Consider the following 16,745-nt stretch of genomic DNA (forward strand, 5'->3'; position numbering starts at 1 on the left):
TAAAATGTCATAATCATTTATTTCTCTACAATAATAAATAAAATCATAATGAAATGAAATTAAGAACTAGCCTAGTCTACAATAGCTACGCCATTTAGGCATTGTACCAAGGATGCTGGAGACATTTGCTCGTTGTATCGCAATGCTGATACGTTGTAGGCTTGTGTCGGTCATGAGCTAAGTACTGATAGGAATGAAATCCCATAAATGACCGAAAGGAACTAAATCTTGCACGGTCTTAATCGGTCCTTATTAGGTCCTATAGTTCAGTGGGATCGGAGAGCGCTTGACCGAGTGAACTGGATAACAGGCGGAACGAAACAGTAAAAAATGCCATTCGCACAAGTGTGAAAGAGATGAAAGGAATGTTTAAGGTCTAAATCTATGCAGGAAAATTAAATATTTTCTATATAAAATATAACTTGGATAATATTATAGGTACTAAAACTTGGAATTATATTCAGTTACCAAAGATTGGAAAAATATCATATGTAAAAGGAGTCTGGAATGAAATGTATCAGACCTAAATCATCCCTGACTCCCAATAACCACCGATCTAAAGGAACTAAAAGACCAACTAGTTCATTTGACCGATTGACCGAGAGCAGAGCACTCTCTGTAGTGAATGAGCCTAATAATTATGTTGTGCAAGGAAAAATTTAAGTAAAATTAAGAAGTTATTTTTTATCTGCAAATAATATGTGAATTTTTCCATTTTTCCTTTAATTTAAAATTATGTAAAATTAAGAAGGTTTTGTACTTTATTAGGAACTATAATCAAAATCGGATTCTAGAAACTCAGCGTCCATTGATTCTGAACTACTGTCAGAGTCATCATCATTAAACACACTTAAAATAAACGATTCAAGTTCTTCCATTATTCTGTTTCTGGTTTTACACTGAGCTTCAATATTGAGCACATGATGAGTCATTTTCTTCTAAAGCTCTGGTGTTATGCTGTCAAAAGCTTCCTGAATAAGTTTTTCAAGGTCAGCTGCTGGTATGCCAAAATTTTTGCTTGTGACTCTTCTCTTTGCTGAGCTCCAGATTAGCTCTATCTTGTGGGCTTGTCTGATCCTTTCTTCCCTGGAGTACAGAAGATACCATGGTTAGCTTTTCCCTCAATATTTATTCTTTTCAATGTAGAAAAACTGATATCTGTAAGGAAAAATTAAATTATATAAACACCATTTACATATACATTATAGGACATGTAGTACAGCTCCATATATTGTATGGTCTGATAGCTAATTCAGTTTAAGAACAAGCAAGTCTTGTATTATATAAACCCAATACATTCTTATAAGCACTGTAGGTTTTACAAACAATAAAATTATTTTGGCCCTGTATACAATAACTATAATCCTAACTTTGGTTGTATTCTATATATGTATAAATCTATGAGTGTTATTAATTATATGTATTATAGCGAGTCCATTTAATAAAAATTCAAATTGAGTGTTAAGTGAATCAACATAATAGTCAAATTAGGTAGGTAACCTATGCTAATCTATTTTTGAAAAAGACAATTACTGAATTCAGTTTAATATTTACCAGTCATTGACGATATTTTCTCTAAATTTTGTTTTGACTAAGCAAATCTTTTCAATCAGCAAGTCTTTCAGCATCCCAAGATTTTCCAAAAGAACTTATTTTTCTTCAGAAACGTCGAGTTTTCCTGAAAACAATAAATACACCGTTAAATTCCATCATTTAAAAAAGATAGATTGGACCGAAAGATATAAGTATTTAATGAACTGTAGATTGGTGATATACTTAAACAAAAGTATCAAATTATTATGCTCTACTAACCTACAAATTTGGACACCACTTCTAGACACTCCATGTTTTCCCTTTCTTCTTCAAAAAAAAATTCTTCACAAATTTTTCTAAGTCCCAGAATCGGGCCCCTTTTGCTATACTCTGACCCTTGTTTTTGTTTGCATTTGCATATCACGGCAAAAATATCACGAATATCATCATGAACTCAACAAAGACTAGCTAGCTAGAGAGCTTGAGTAGCTTGTCAAAGTTATCAATGTCAGAATGACATTTTATTGGGTGTTGCCACTCAATATTTCATTAGACTATAATGTGGCACGAGTTTTACTTTTACATTTCTGATTCGTGAGAGATTATAAACGTGTATAATTATAATCTACACGGTCCAAACGTCGGGAATACTTGTATATACTGCCTTTCTCGTTATAGGGCTCTATATTATACTACCCAACATTTTTCTTTATAATTGGCAACACGCGATAATGGTGCCCCGCCCTGCCCTTCCTTAATCAGTGTTGCTAGACGGTTCCAAAAGTCACCATTTTGGTGACTTTTAGCCCTCCTTGGAGTTCTTTAGAGTATTTTACGTAATGTAAAAATTCTAAAGACATTACTGAATATTATATTTATTTATTGCACATAAAAAATAAGTACAAATGGTGGGCTTAATGCCTTAAAGCATTCTCCACCAGTCAACCACTGGGTCAAAAAGAAACTATATAAGGATTTAGTTTTTTATTTAAATAAATGGCTACACCTATAGTGATTCTCCGATATTTTTTTTAGCCTATTATTGATTCGCCGACAACGATTCGCCGAATGCCATTTAGTAGAATAATCAAACTATAGCTGTCACTTTTGGTCAAATAACGTTTTATGTAGAATCTTGGTTCGGTTTAGTTCGCTTCTGTGCAAATTATTCGAACTATTATTGGACAATTTTCATTTAGCAAAGTAATATTTTCGTTTAGGCCACGTTTAAGTCGAATAACGTTTCACATTTGATACATCGTTCAAACATTTTCGAATAAAAGGACAATATTGTTAACTGTAGAAGCAAATAAATTAGGAATTTCTTACAGGGTATCCCTTTGAAATTTTCACATTTTATATTGGAATTGTTTCATAAAAGTGACAGTGAGATGGATTTACTCTCTTCTCACTCTCACTTTCGTAAAAAAAGTTTCGTTTTTAGGATTCTGTACCTCAAAAAGGAAAAACGGGAACCTTATAGGATCACTCGTGTGTCTGTCTGTCTGTCTGTCACAGCCAATTTTCTCCAAAACTACTGAACCGATTAACTTGAAATTTGTGACTCAAAAACGGACATGTAATTTTAAGAAAATTTAATTATGGGGGCCACTTTTGCGAGGTAAAATTGAAAATCAAAAATCAAAGTTTTTTGAACTATGTTGTGTTATAATATCAAATGAAAGAGCTTTTTATAACTATCTATAAAAAAAATGTGTCAAGTAATTTAAGAAAATAGGCGAAAAATTACCACTAATGAAATTATCCAATCAAACTCAAATAACATGATCAAAGTGTAAGATTTTAAGAAAAGTAATCATATAAGGTCTGTATAGTTAAATTGTGACACATATACATACGGGTTTTTTTATTTCTTCTCATAAAATTAATTTACCTATCCATACTATAAAAAGGTGACTTGGTCAGTAAAATGGTGACTTTTAGGGAAACTAAATGTGACTTGTGAGTTCAGGGCCCTGGCAACACTGCTTTCTTTCATTTTTCCTTTTCGGCCCATGCGCTGAATGGTGGCTTGGTCGCTTGCATTGCATCGGCACCGGTGTATTTTCTTTGGTGATGTGAGAGAAAGGGAAATTTCTCGTATTTGGCGTCAACATTCAGTGATCAGGTAAGTCAAGATGATATTTTTGGCTACCACGAATGTTATTTTAAGTATCTATATAGTGTGCTCTGTTATGATTTCTGCGTAATGAGTAATCAATGATATATTATGGTGCCTTCATTTAAGTTGTAATGAATAACATTAAGGTGGAAATACATTATTACACGCCACATGACGCGAATCAAATTGCAGTTTTTTGCTATTCACATGTACATCCGACGCGTCACCTTGCTCCGTACAATCGCGTGTGCACGTTTAATACATGGCGGTCATGGGCGTCATGGCGTCGCGTGTTAATAATGTGTTTTCGACTATATTAACGGGTTTTTTCGGTTTTAGTGTGTGATACATGACAATAACCTCTAACAATACAATAGTGTGGGTCTACACAGCGAGGCACGTCCCTTATTTTCTGTGTAGCGGCATGTATAGCGTCGTTGAGTTTGCTGAAGAATGGCTGACACCCGGGAAGCAGCGATGTCTGTGGCCGCCCCAAAAATTGATGACCAAGTTTGCAGCCAAGTAAGTTCAGCAGGGTCTGTATTTTCGTGGCACTTTTGTATCTGTGCTAACAAAATTACTTTTAGATGTTTGTGTTATTGAGATATCTTGTCACAACTTACAAAAAAAAACTAGTATTAAGGCATATTATTACAAGAGATTACTTTCACAGGTGAAAAATCAAATAAACATACCTACTGTTTATAGTGATGATGATTATGAGGCTTATACTGGTGAAAAAAATAGGACTTATCGGAAGCAAGTAACTTCTTCGGTGCAATCTACACCTGTTAGCTCAAAATCCCAAAAGCAACACTCTAGGCCGGTATATACAGAACTGAACAAAAGTGATGATGATACAGATCTGAGCAAACGTGAAGATTTCAAGGAAAGCTCTGCAAAGACTACAGACAGTGAAATGTCACAGCTTCTGCAAAGTCCAAGTGAGTATGTTTTACTACCTACACCCAACATAAGTTAAAAATAAATATTTTATGGCATGTATTAGGATGATGATATGATTTTCATAGATTATCATTATTTTTAAACTTGTGAGTTTTTGCATCAAGTATGCATCATGACTAGTAATATAATTCTTTTAAACGTTTATGAGTCAGTCTGCAGTTTCATTCTGTTTAAGACTTGATAAGAATATGGTCTTTTAAGGATAAGTAGGTTAATAGTATTTATGACTACTTAATTATGATCACCTAATTTAAAAATCAGCCTCTTCTCTTTCTCTAAAATCTTTTTATTTTCAGGTGGCCTGGATAACCTAGACTTTACAATAACACCATTTTTTATAAATGAGAAGCCAAATTCACAAGCCTTAGGTGAGAGGAGTTAAACTCTTAGTGTCATTCATAACTGTTAGAAGTTACATCTGCATTTTTACCTTACTACCCAGTTGTATATTTGCATACCTAAAGTAAATATTTGCTAACATTATATTCTTATATTGATTTCAGATGTCATAGCTAAGCACTTAGCTCGAATTGAAGCTGACTTGAAAGAGATGCAAATCGCACAGAATGAAATATTAAATAGGGTGCGATCATCTTCTGTCTCGATGGAACATTCACTGCCAGGGGAAAGAACATTGCCATGTGAGGACAGCAAGGATTTGATTGATACTGAAAAGTGGATAAATGCAGCTCCCGAGAACAGAAAACTTTTGGTATGTCATTTATTATTATTAGTTATTACATTGTCATAATGTGACCATCCATGGCTGGAGGGTCCTTATGGCAAGGCCATGTGTAATTAGTATAATGCAATTTGTATTTTGCTCATACTGGTTTGAGGTATTTTTAACCCCCGACGCAAAAAAGACGGGGTGTTATAAGTTTGACGTGTCTGTCTGTGTGTGTGTCTGTCTGTGGCATCGTAGCTCCCGAACGGATGAACCTCCAATTTAGATTAATCTTGCTTGCCCCAATTGACCCCAGCTGTCTCATTATTTAATAAAATTTACGGAAATTACGTAGCTAATTGCATATGTATTTACATCTTTTATAGACGCAGTGCGGTTGAACCAGGTTGCAACCAACGCTACTGATGCTGTGATACAAGAAATAATTCAGATGAATATGGCTACATAGTTCTTCCAATATATACACCTTCTTGTTGACACTTCTCACAAGCGCGCAAGGAATTGTGGGATTTGATACATTTTATAAATGCCCTAGCTGGTGCATCTGCTATTATACAACTTACTTGAAATTCAAACTTTACTCCATTAACATATAAACCATTCTGCTCTAACCGTAAACATTCTTCTACAAAGGGACGCAGAAATACAGCAGCATTGTTGGGCTTTGATTCCCCGTAATAAAGTGCTACAATAAATAGCTGCTTGTCGGGAGATTGATCTAAACCACCTCTGTGTTACTGATAAAATGAATATTCTCTTTGTGTCATTTTTCGTTGCATGAACGGTTTTTAGATGTTGTGCCTTTAGAAGCTCTTTCTACTAGATATATTTCAAGGCCAAAGTATACATATCTATGAACCACCAGCACAATCTGTAACGTTTACATTACGCGGCGTTTCTAATAACGTTCGTGCATCCCTCGGTGAAGAAGAATGACAAGGTTGCAACTTTTTTAGCAAATCGTTTAGAGCAGAGTGACCTAAATTATGTTTCTTAGACCACAATACAAGAAAAGAATTAATATTATCATCTGAATCAGATGGAACATCAATATCTCTTAAGGGTTCTTTGGTATAGTAATCAATTGGAATATTTGAATTAAAAGCTACGTCAATTGTACCGTAATGATCTGCACTTAAGAGTGATTCATGTTCAGTATTGGAAAGAGAAGTGAGTAAACGTAACTCTTGTTTGATTTGTATTGTCTTACGAGCTAGACTTCGTTTTTTTTTATTTTTTTTGTAACAGCGGGTTTGCTACTGCTTGGCTCTTCGGGCTTCCCGTCCTCCATTGCGGTCCTTAGTGAATCTGAACCAATTTCATATTATCTCTTAGAACCGAAATTGGATTTGTTAATCAGGAATATGAAGACCATCAGATTTTAAAAAGTATACTAACAGAACTTGATTGATATTGTAGTCATTAAGAAGATAAAAAAATGTCCGAAGTCTGATTCCTATATAATTGCAAAATATAGGAATTCTTAAATAAATCTGATTTTTATGTGGAACATTGGTTCCACATAAAAATCAGATTTATTTACAACAGTAGCAAATTAGGCATATATAAAGTTAGTCACGGCACAAACAGATTTTTTTACTCTCGTCACAGTTGCACAAAATATGTTTACTGTTACCCAACTTTTGTGATAATGATGACTCTTTTGTATGTAGGTATACCCTTTGTATTATACTATTAGGTATGGCCAAAGACTAATAGAAGTATATATTTATACTTAATTAAGACGAGTAAGGCTCCATTAATTGTATTAATTGTAACTTTTTAACCTTTTTAGGCTACTAGACTTATATCAATATTGGCAAAATAAATAATTGTTTTCTATAGAATTTGACTTAAGAAACCAATATTTATAGGCATGAGGTATTAAAAGTGTATGTTGACTACCTACGTATTTTTGACTAAAAATGATTTTTTTTTTAATTTTGGACACTGAAAACGCTATCGGCGATGTAGTGACGTCATAGGATTCCAACCTAACTATGTCGAATCATAAATGACATTTGTGCCTTATATTTAAATGTTAGAAAATGTTGTTTTCCAGCAGAATGACAACAAACACAGATAATCTATAGACTAACATGGCTGATGTTTTTGCCTGATTAATTAGTTCATAGTTCATAGTTAGTTCATAGTTATTTATTCATTAACAAAATGATTGTGTATGAAACAAATATACAAAAGAAAATAACATACAATATTTACATTACTTAACAATAAAATATCTTAATATAGATTATTCATATTTACAATTCCATTAATATTATACATTATGTCAAAACAATTTAAATTATTAAACTAAAAATCTTCTACCTTATAGAAGCACTTCTCTTCCAAAAAAGCATTTAATTTATTTTTAAATATTTGTGTATTATTTATTGTTTTAAGTTCAGCAGGCAACTTATTAAATAACAAAACAGATTGATTGATTAATTAAAAGTATACTTTGAAAATATTTTTGCGGTTTTCAAGTCATAATAAAATATGGCAATATTTTTTTCGGTTCATTGAACAGTAATTAATAATATAAGAGAGACTTTAAAAAGGGTCAAGTAGCCTATTACCACCTGTTATCACCAAATTGTTACCTGTGTACTTATTGTATTGTGTTGTACTCTTTCTTTAATACGTATGTCATTTCACACTGGTGTACACATTTTTAAACTTAATTATAGTCATAAAACTGATACAGACCTATTTATTTTAACATCTTACGCTAATTGGTTGTATGTACCCATTTTCTGAAATTCCTTATCACTTTTAGAATTGTACCGACCTAATGTTCATACAACTTGTATGAGAATTAGGTCGGTACAATTCTAAATTAAGGTGCGACAAAGGGTCTCCGAAGGAATCGCTTGAGGGTGCCTGTGTACGTTAGGGTCTCTCAGGGTGCCTGTCCACTGGAGTGGAGCAAGGCAGCGGAGCGGTGAGCGAGGTAAAAATCCACCAATTGAATATCATAAAATCTCCGCTCCTGATATTCTATTGGTAGATTTTTACCTCGCTCACAGCTCCGCTGCCTCGCTCCGCTCCAGTGGACAGACACCCTGAGAGACCCTAACGTAGGCCCTCCGACAGAGATGTTTATAAGGCCCTACGTTGATAATCAAGTGATGGCCCTACAGCTATTACCATTCCGTAGGGCCTCCGAAGTTACTACCTGAAAGGCCCTATGTATGCACAATAAACTGAGGGCCAACAGCTGTAACTATTAGGTAGGGCCTTCGTCGGATATGTTTCAAAGGCCCTACGAGGAAAATCGAGTGAGGGCCCTACGTAGGATCTTCAACGTGGGCCCAACTTGTTTAAGAGTTGAATAAATAACGTTTAGCCAACGGTAGGGCCTCTTCTATAAATACGCAGTTGGCCCGACGTAGTTGGCCCCTTGTTGATTCTATCGTTGGTCCTTCTATTCCTAGGGGTGACACGCCGGACGGTTGGCCAACCTAAAGGTGGACAAAGGCCCAACAAACAGCCAACTCAAAATGCTACTAGGGTACATTGACTTTGCTGGGCCAGGTTCACCAACCACAGTTAAACGTACAGATTACTTCAAATTTCAATAAAATCTAAAAAACGCTTCATTGGGGATACAAATTCCCATTTGTTGCTTGTAACATAGAAGGGTTTTCCACATCATTCGTATAACTATGTACCTACTCCTTATGGTAAGCGAAAAATAAACCTTTGACTAGATTTTGACACGTCTTATTTAACCACGCTGTCAATGAACGAAATTCTTCGGCTCTGAGATACCATACTTTAACTGTAGGGGTTATGCTGGCGAAGTAAAATGATGAACAACTAGAAAATTTAAATAAAAACTACTTAAACGCGTTGTAACGTCGTTTTACTTTGAATAGTAATCGGCTGGTTTCGTATCTTTGTCATGTAAGAGTTTTTATTTATTAAAGTATTTATTTAATAATCGTCTGGTAACGATTGAAAAATTTAAGAATAAAATGTATTATATTTTAATTGTGTTTGGGCCAACCAGTAAAACCTGATTGAATATTGTAAGAAACATCAACTAGTAAATTTCATGTTACAGATTGAATAAACGAATGAAATAAGAGTCTTCTAAAAACTGTTTGTTTTTAATAATGAAGTATTTTTGTCGCCGGTACCACAAGAGCTAGGCTTATTTTATTAGTGTCTACGGTCAGCAAAATCCCACTTTGTCCCTATACAATCCTACAACGTTAGGGCAGTATCAGTCGTGTTCATAGCGAATAAAGATAAAATATGGGCTCGTCGTTATGATAAGTAATAAAGTGGTATATTTTGGCGATCACAGACACATTTAGTAAATGTAAACCAGCCGAACCCCTAAAGCGTATTGGAAATGAAAGGCGTTCGAGGTCGAATGACGAATATTAAAACATATATGTATATCAAAAAAGATACAGTTACTTGGACCCTAAACCCCTATAGTCGTTCGACCCTATACTGGTCCTGTAATACTCGGCAACGTCGCTTGCAAGTATGTTGAAATACTTAATTGCTTTCATAAAATATCATAGGCCAAACTAAATTTGCAGTGTATTTGCGATGACGGTGTGAATAACGGCATCATTGATATTGTTGAATAACACTATCTCACTTTGTTCTCCTCAATACGAATTTAGCTACTAAAAAGGTGGTCGCCCATAATTATAAAAAATAAACTTGCATTTGGCGTTGCCTGCAGCGGAGAGTTCTAGTGAGCAAAAAGTCACACGAAATAGTTCTAATATTACTTAACATGACCGTCATTTTTCATACAATACGGATCACTTACGAATTTGAAGTACATACATACCTACTTAAGAATTTTTCCATGCTCGTATAGAACGGATAATAGTGTTCAGGTACTTCCCTTACCTTCAAATTAAACTGTATAAAATACAGATTTCTGCAGGTTTACACATGACAAACAGACGTGAAAAAAACAGTTTAGCCACATACATTTACTATTGAATATTTGACTTGTAAGGGACGTTTCTTTGGTGCATTAGAACTCTTCGCTCATCTCGTGTTTAGGGCCCGAGACGCACCTAGTCGGCACATTGTGCGAGGTAGTTAAGATGATTATATTTTAATATTTAAACAACGATTAACTTGTTTTTTTTTATTGTAATTATTTTAAAGTGTACTGTAATAAAGGCGGATCAAACTTTTGTGCTGTTTTTTTTACAACCTGATTCATAGTTGACTGAAGTATGAATTTCTGAAGGCAAAATGAACAGATCGAAAATGAAAGTAGTTTTATGCCTATGGCGCCGTCTCGCTCTTCCGCTATTGGCGCGACAGAGTCACACTGCGCTTCGAGCGCCGCGCGCCGTCTAGCATCAACGATTGTGTGATACTATACACGTACGTTGTACACGGCTCCAAAACGCATAAAGAATTATTTAAGTTGTTTTGTCACATAAGTTTCGTGTGCACTCAGGAACATCATTGTAAAATAATTACGTCATGCTCCACGGCAGCGCCACCTTAGCTTTGATGAACATAAACATATGGGAAAATATCTATATAAAGTCTATAAAATTCTAGACTAGTTAAAAAAATATCTATGTTTCTAGTTTCGTCGTGAGCTCTTATACATTGTGGCGCTGCTGTAGAGCATACTCCACAGCAGCGCCACCATAAAATATCAATTACTGCATATGGTACAGGCACGTATATGGCTTCAAATAATTCTATAACAATTCTATATTGACCTTGCTTACGAAATCCCTACTTTTATTTACCATTTAGGAAAATACGATGCCACAAACCTTTTGTAAGAAATAATTATCGCAGCGCCTTATTGAAAATCTCGGCAAAATTGTTAGTGTATTTGCCTTTATTTTTTATTAAGGCGCTGCGATAATTATTTGTTTTAAAAGATTTTTCCTACCTAGCTTACAAAATCCCTACTTTTATTTTGCAAGTAGGAAAGTACGATGCCACAAATCTTTTAAAACAAATAATTATCGCAGCGCCTTAATAAAAAATAAAGGCAAATACACTATACAATTTTTATACAAGCCGCCGAGTGTGGAATTTTTCATATTGAACCACGAGCGAAGCGAGTGGTTCGAGCGCTTAGCATTTGATGTGTAACACAAAACTTTTCCCCTCACTATAGCGAGGAAACTACAACGCAAAAAATGCGTTTATCACTGCTTCCAGTAGTTCCAAAATCATCTTCATTACTAGATTCACCTACTTTTATAAATTTTAAAGCAGTTAATTTGACTATATTCAAGGTCAAATTACTTTACATGCGTTTTTACCCGCTGACATTAAAGGATTTTTTGCCGAGATTTTCAATAATGGTAAATAAAATGGTAAATAAAAGTAGGGATTTCGTAAGCAACATAGACTAAACTAAATAAATTAATTTTATATTACTTAAAACTAAATTATAAATAAGTTTAAACACTTCCTGATTTCACTGATTCTACTTGAACATAATTACACATTATTAGAAAACAAACACTTTAAACACTTAAAATCTCTACACAGTCTATTGTCATTTTAAATCACACTATTGCTATAATTTACTTTCAAGGCTAATCTACCTATATAGATTTGACCTAAGAGATAAAGGCACAATTAACTGATTTCTGGCTAAATGTCCGAACGCGTATCCAGCCAGTCATTTCGGGCTCCAAATCTTGACTAACTCCTGTAGGTTTATATTTTAAAACCATAACATTCACACGAATAGATCTTCAAAATAAAAAGACTTTTGTACATACGTTTTGCATTAACATACGTCATTTCATAATTTAGATTATTATAATTTTTAACAAGATGACGTATGTGTTACCTTATTTAAATTAACCTACTCCCTTTTTGCACGCATCTGAAATAGAACTCTTGTGTTTAGCTATCAAGTATTCGATAGTGTCAAGTACCATAAGAGCGACTCGCCGAAAAAAGGTAATAAAAAGCAAAAATTATGACAGTGTGTTTAGATTAGGTCGATTTCAAGAGCTTGCGACTTGTGAATATATTTTTAGGGATCCGAATTAAAATACTAGCTAGTTATAAGGAATTAATACCTAACCCTGTAACACTGATGTTACAGAACAATTCATACTTACTTTTCTATGATTCAACTTCACATCATACTTATTTTTCTAATATTCAACTAGAAAAAAAAAAGCGAAAAACAACAACATAATTCTTTTTAAACACATTAAAAAAAAACCGGAGCTGGGTCTCGAACCATATTCAGATGTGGTTACTCGGCAATGTAATTAATATGATCTCACTAGGTGGCACTTTTCAACATTGAAAACAGCGCCATCTGTAAATAACTCGAAAACTAAGAGGTACCAGCGACGATAACTCGCGTTAAGTAGGTCGCTACACGATGTACTGAGTTACCAATCTTTCTTTATTTAATTAATCTATGGTAAGCAAGGTCAATATAGAATTGTTATAGAATTATTTGAAGCCATATACGTGCCTGTACCATATGCAGTAATTGATATTTTATGGTGGCGCTGCTGTGGAGTATGCTCTCTACAGCAGCGCCACAATGTATAAGAGCTCACGACGAAACTAGATACATAGAATTTTTTTTAACTAGTCTAGAATTTTATAGACTTTATATAGATATTTTTCCATATGTTTATGTTCATCAAAGCTAAGGTGGCGCTGCCGTGGAGCATGACGTGACATTGCAGTGACAGGTTAATGCCAGCCTCTCGCCTACATAGTAGACTTCTACTCTACGACACCCACTGGAAGAAAGTGGGTGGTAAAATTCTTAACCCGTCACTATATTGTATAATTATCAATCTTTCATGTGTCACCTCGAGTTACAGGCGTCCATAGGCTACGGAACTGCTTAACACCAGGCGGGCAAAACATCTAAGATTCCGTTTTGCCACTTACTACGAGTGAAGGAAGGGTGAGTTTTGCTTGTATCTATATGAGTAATCGGTCAAGGGTCAAAGCCTCTTGGTAAGTGGGACTGTCCGTGAAAACGAGATATGAGGAAATGAAACAAGGTGAATTCACATAATTTCAGTTTTATTCATTTCAAGCGGAATGTATAGTTGTGAGTGCATGACAGACTTAATATTCTTCAGCACCTTCGCCCTCTCCCTCAGCGGAGTCCATGCCGACCTCCTCGTAGTCCTTCTCGAGAGCGGCAAGATCCTCGCGCGCCTCAGAGAACTCGCCTTCCTCCATACCCTCACCCACGTACCAGTGCACGAAGGCGCGCTTTGCGTACATGAGGTCGAACTTGTGGTCCAAACGGGCCCAGGCCTCAGCGATGGCCGTGGTGTTGGACAACATGCACACGGCACGCTGCACCTTCGCCAAGTCACCACCGGGCACGACAGTGGGCGGCTGGTAGTTGATGCCGACCTTGAAACCGGTAGGGCACCAGTCCACGAACTGGATCGTACGCTTGGTCTTGATGGTAGCGATAGCCGCGTTTACGTCCTTGGGAACAACGTCACCACGGTATAACATGCAGCAAGCCATGTATTTGCCGTGGCGAGGGTCACATTTCACCATCTGGTTGGCTGGCTCAAAGCAAGCATTGGTGATTTCCCCACAGAGAGCTGCTCGTGATAAGCTTTCTCGGCGGAGATGACCGGCGCATAAGTGACCAGCGGGAAGTGGATACGCGGGTACGGTACCAAGTTGGTCTGGAACTCGGTCAGATCGACGTTGAGGGCGCCGTCGAAACGAAGGAGGCCGTGATGGAGGACACAATCTGGCCAATCAGCCTGTTCAGGTTGGTGTAGGTCGGGCGCTCGATATCCAAGTTGCGGCGGCAGATATCGTAGATAGCCTCGTTGTCGACCATGAAGGCACAGTCGGAGTGCTCGAGAGTTGTGTGGGTGGTCAAGATGGAGTTGTAGGGCTCAACGACAGCTGTGGAGACTTGGGGTGCAGGGTAGATGGCGAACTCGAGCTTGGACTTCTTTCCGTAGTCTACAGAGAGACGTTCCATGAGGAGAGAAGTGAAGCCAGAGCCAGTGCCACCTCCAAAGGAGTGGAAGATGAGGAAGCCCTGGAGACCAGTGCACTGGTCAGCGAGCTTGCGGACGCGGTCAAGCACTAGGTCGACGATTTCCTTGCCAATGGTATAGTGGCCGCGAGCATAGTTGTTGGCCGCATCTTCCTTACCAGTGATAAGCTGTTCTGGGTGAAACAGCTGTCTGTATGTGCCAGTGCGGACCTCATCTGTTGGCAAAAGATAAAGTTCATTAGAAATGTCTTAACTTTCTATCAAGTAGAAAGATCTGCATGCGCTACAGATTATAATATTAAAAAAAAATGAATACATTTAAACCTCTGGTAGGACTTGAACCTGCGTCTTTATTGAACAGCAGTCCAACTACTCTGACTAATTAACGCATCGTGGGTTAGCCATTAGATTTTTTTTCCATGCCTACCCTTGCTTGCATGCTTAAACGCATTAGAACGACATCTACCTCAATATTAAATTAAGCCCTTTCATGTAAACTAGAGATGGGCCGAATATTCGGTATTCGGCATATTCGGCAAGTTTTTCAATGTTCGTATTCGGCCAAATAATTCGGTTGCATTGCAGAATATTTAACCGAATAAACAAAGTAAATAACTAATTAAGATCATACATATTCCATTGGATAATAAGCTCCTACATTACGAGCTTTCTAAGAAACTACCTAAAAATGCGTCAAAATACTCAAAATATAAACAAAATTGTTTTGTAAAAAAATTTAAAAACCGTAGTTCAAGAGTTGAGAAGAGTTCAGAGTTGTTTTAACTAAGTTTTAGTTATCCACTAAATAATAAGAACATAGTTGTAGTATGTATAACTATTATCAATAATTTCATAGTTTTAATCTTAACATTCGCTTTAAAAATATGTCGTAACCGAATATTCGGCCGAATGTTCGGTTCGGTAAGAGCTGAACCGAATGTTCGGCCGAATATTCGTATTCGGCAAAGTCCATATTCGGCCCATCTCTAATGTAAACTTACCAACTACAGTGGGTTCCAAGTCCACGAACACGGCGCGAGGCACGTGCTTGCCAGCTCCAGTCTCACTGAAGAAGGTGTTGAAGGAGTCATCACCACCCCCAATGGTCTTGTCGGTGGGCATCTGGCCATCGGGCTGGATGCCGTGCTCCAGGCAGTAGAGTTCCCAGCAGGCATTGCCGATCTGGACTCCGGCTTGGCCAACGTGTACTGAGATGCATTCACGCTGTAGCAAAAAAAAATTGTTCTAATGAATCTGTTTTAAGTATGATTGGCATCGATATCATCATCCACAAATAAAACGTTAGAATAGAAAAAATTACATAAGATTGACGCCAAGTATGTTAAAAACGGAACATTTTATCGATTTACCGGGTGCTACCGCTACCTATCCGTTTCGGGGTGTGGCCGCTGGTAGCCATGATTAGTGAAACAAGACATTTGTTAATGAACAAAAGAGCATCTCTAATCATAAAACGCACTTAAACAACCTGAATTAGGCCTACTAACACTTAATTTGAAAAGAAGAACGTCAAGCACAGTAGAAAACTACGAGAAATTATGAAAAAAAAGAGCATCTGCCGTCGCCTACTTGAAATGGCGGCATGCCCACCCGGTGGATATTTCAACGAAAAAAATAGATTTTCACAAGGAAATAATTCTGTAGAATTGATAGAAACTTGAAAGAATGAAGTACTCACCATTTTGATTTGAGATTTGAATAAGTTAACGTAGAAAATAAGTTAATTAAATAAGAGTCGTCTTTGGCAAATCCGGTAAAGTGGCTTGCGTTGCCCGACGGAAAGTAACGAACTATTTTTTTTTTTTTTTTTTTTTATTGGCTTCCAAATGATTTGCCAGTGTCATGTCGATTTTTTAATTAAATAAATTTTGTTCGAAGTAATAGCTATCAATCCATTTTGATAAATTTAATCAGTTCTAAAATTTAGTGGGGTTAGTTAGAGTTAGATGACAACGAAACACAACTACTGGATTAGTAATATTAGACATTGAGAAGAAATAGAAAGCAAAAAAAAAATTGTATTAACATGTAATATAACAATAAAAATTAAAATTTTAAGTTATTAAGCTTACAGAAAGAAGTGAGGGCCATAAGGATGTCCCTATCCTTAACATGGATTAACTCCAAAATATGAGTGGGGAAAGAGACTTTGAGTTTTAAAAGATCCTCAAAAAAGCTGTCATGGTTATATAATGGACACGCAAAAAATATGTGATTAAGGTCTCCGTCGTCCAATCCACACTCACATAAAGAAGAATCCCTAATATGTATTTTCTTCAAGTGAACAGGGGAGCAGCAATGGCCAAGCCTCAATCTAATAATAACAGAACAAAACTGTTTTTCAATATAAATTTTGGAGAACCAGGGTTTTCTGGATACAGTAGGTTGCACTGGAAAATAATGTTTTGACTTACCCCGATTGG

At 36.2% G+C, this 16,745-nt stretch overlaps 1 protein-coding gene, 1 long non-coding RNA gene and 1 pseudogene across 4 annotated transcripts; 1 reads left to right on the forward strand and 2 right to left on the reverse strand.

Moving 5' to 3' along the window:
- On the reverse strand, window positions 1-3,042 carry LOC125240735. The gene is made up of 3 exons (XR_007178663.1): window positions 1,813-3,042; window positions 1,555-1,678; window positions 1-1,158 (listed from the first exon to the last, which is right to left on the reverse strand). It is a non-coding gene; the product is annotated as an uncharacterized LOC125240735 (long non-coding RNA).
- A 120-nt stretch (window positions 3,043-3,162) lies between these two features.
- On the forward strand, window positions 3,163-6,702 carry LOC125240734. 3 transcript variants are annotated; one of them, XM_048148778.1, is made up of 6 exons: window positions 3,171-3,661; window positions 3,995-4,177; window positions 4,329-4,599; window positions 4,918-4,989; window positions 5,125-5,333; window positions 5,675-6,702. In XM_048148778.1, the coding sequence occupies exons 2-6, from the start codon at window positions 4,109-4,111 to the stop codon at window positions 5,687-5,689; spliced, it is 636 nt and encodes a 211-aa protein (XP_048004735.1). In that variant the 5' UTR covers window positions 3,171-3,661; window positions 3,995-4,108; the 3' UTR covers window positions 5,690-6,702. The 3 variants fall into 3 exon arrangements, with proteins under 3 accessions (XP_048004734.1, XP_048004735.1, XP_048004736.1); XM_048148777.1 differs by having other exon boundaries at window positions 3,163-4,177; window positions 4,364-4,599; XM_048148779.1 differs by having other exon boundaries at window positions 3,179-4,191.
- A 6,627-nt stretch (window positions 6,703-13,329) lies between these two features.
- On the reverse strand, window positions 13,330-16,140 carry LOC125240557 (annotated as a pseudogene).
- Between the last annotated feature and the right edge of the window lie 605 nt (window positions 16,141-16,745).

The sequence above is a fragment of the Leguminivora glycinivorella genome, chromosome Z (genome assembly GCF_023078275.1).
Source record: "Leguminivora glycinivorella isolate SPB_JAAS2020 chromosome Z, LegGlyc_1.1, whole genome shotgun sequence".
Lineage (NCBI taxonomy): Eukaryota > Metazoa > Arthropoda > Insecta > Lepidoptera > Tortricidae > Leguminivora > Leguminivora glycinivorella.

Bases quoted from the DNA above. Each gene is read 5' to 3' on its own strand.
- LOC125240734 (XM_048148777.1), top strand. From the start codon at position 4,005: ATGACAATAACCTCTAACAATACAATAGTGTGGGTCTACACAGCGAGG. The intron at 4,178-4,363 runs GTAAGTTCAGCA...TACTGTTTATAG, and splicing joins ATGACCAAGTTTGCAGCCAA to TGATGATGATTATGAGGCTT. The intron at 4,990-5,124 runs GTGAGAGGAGTT...TATTGATTTCAG, and splicing joins GCCAAATTCACAAGCCTTAG to ATGTCATAGCTAAGCACTTA.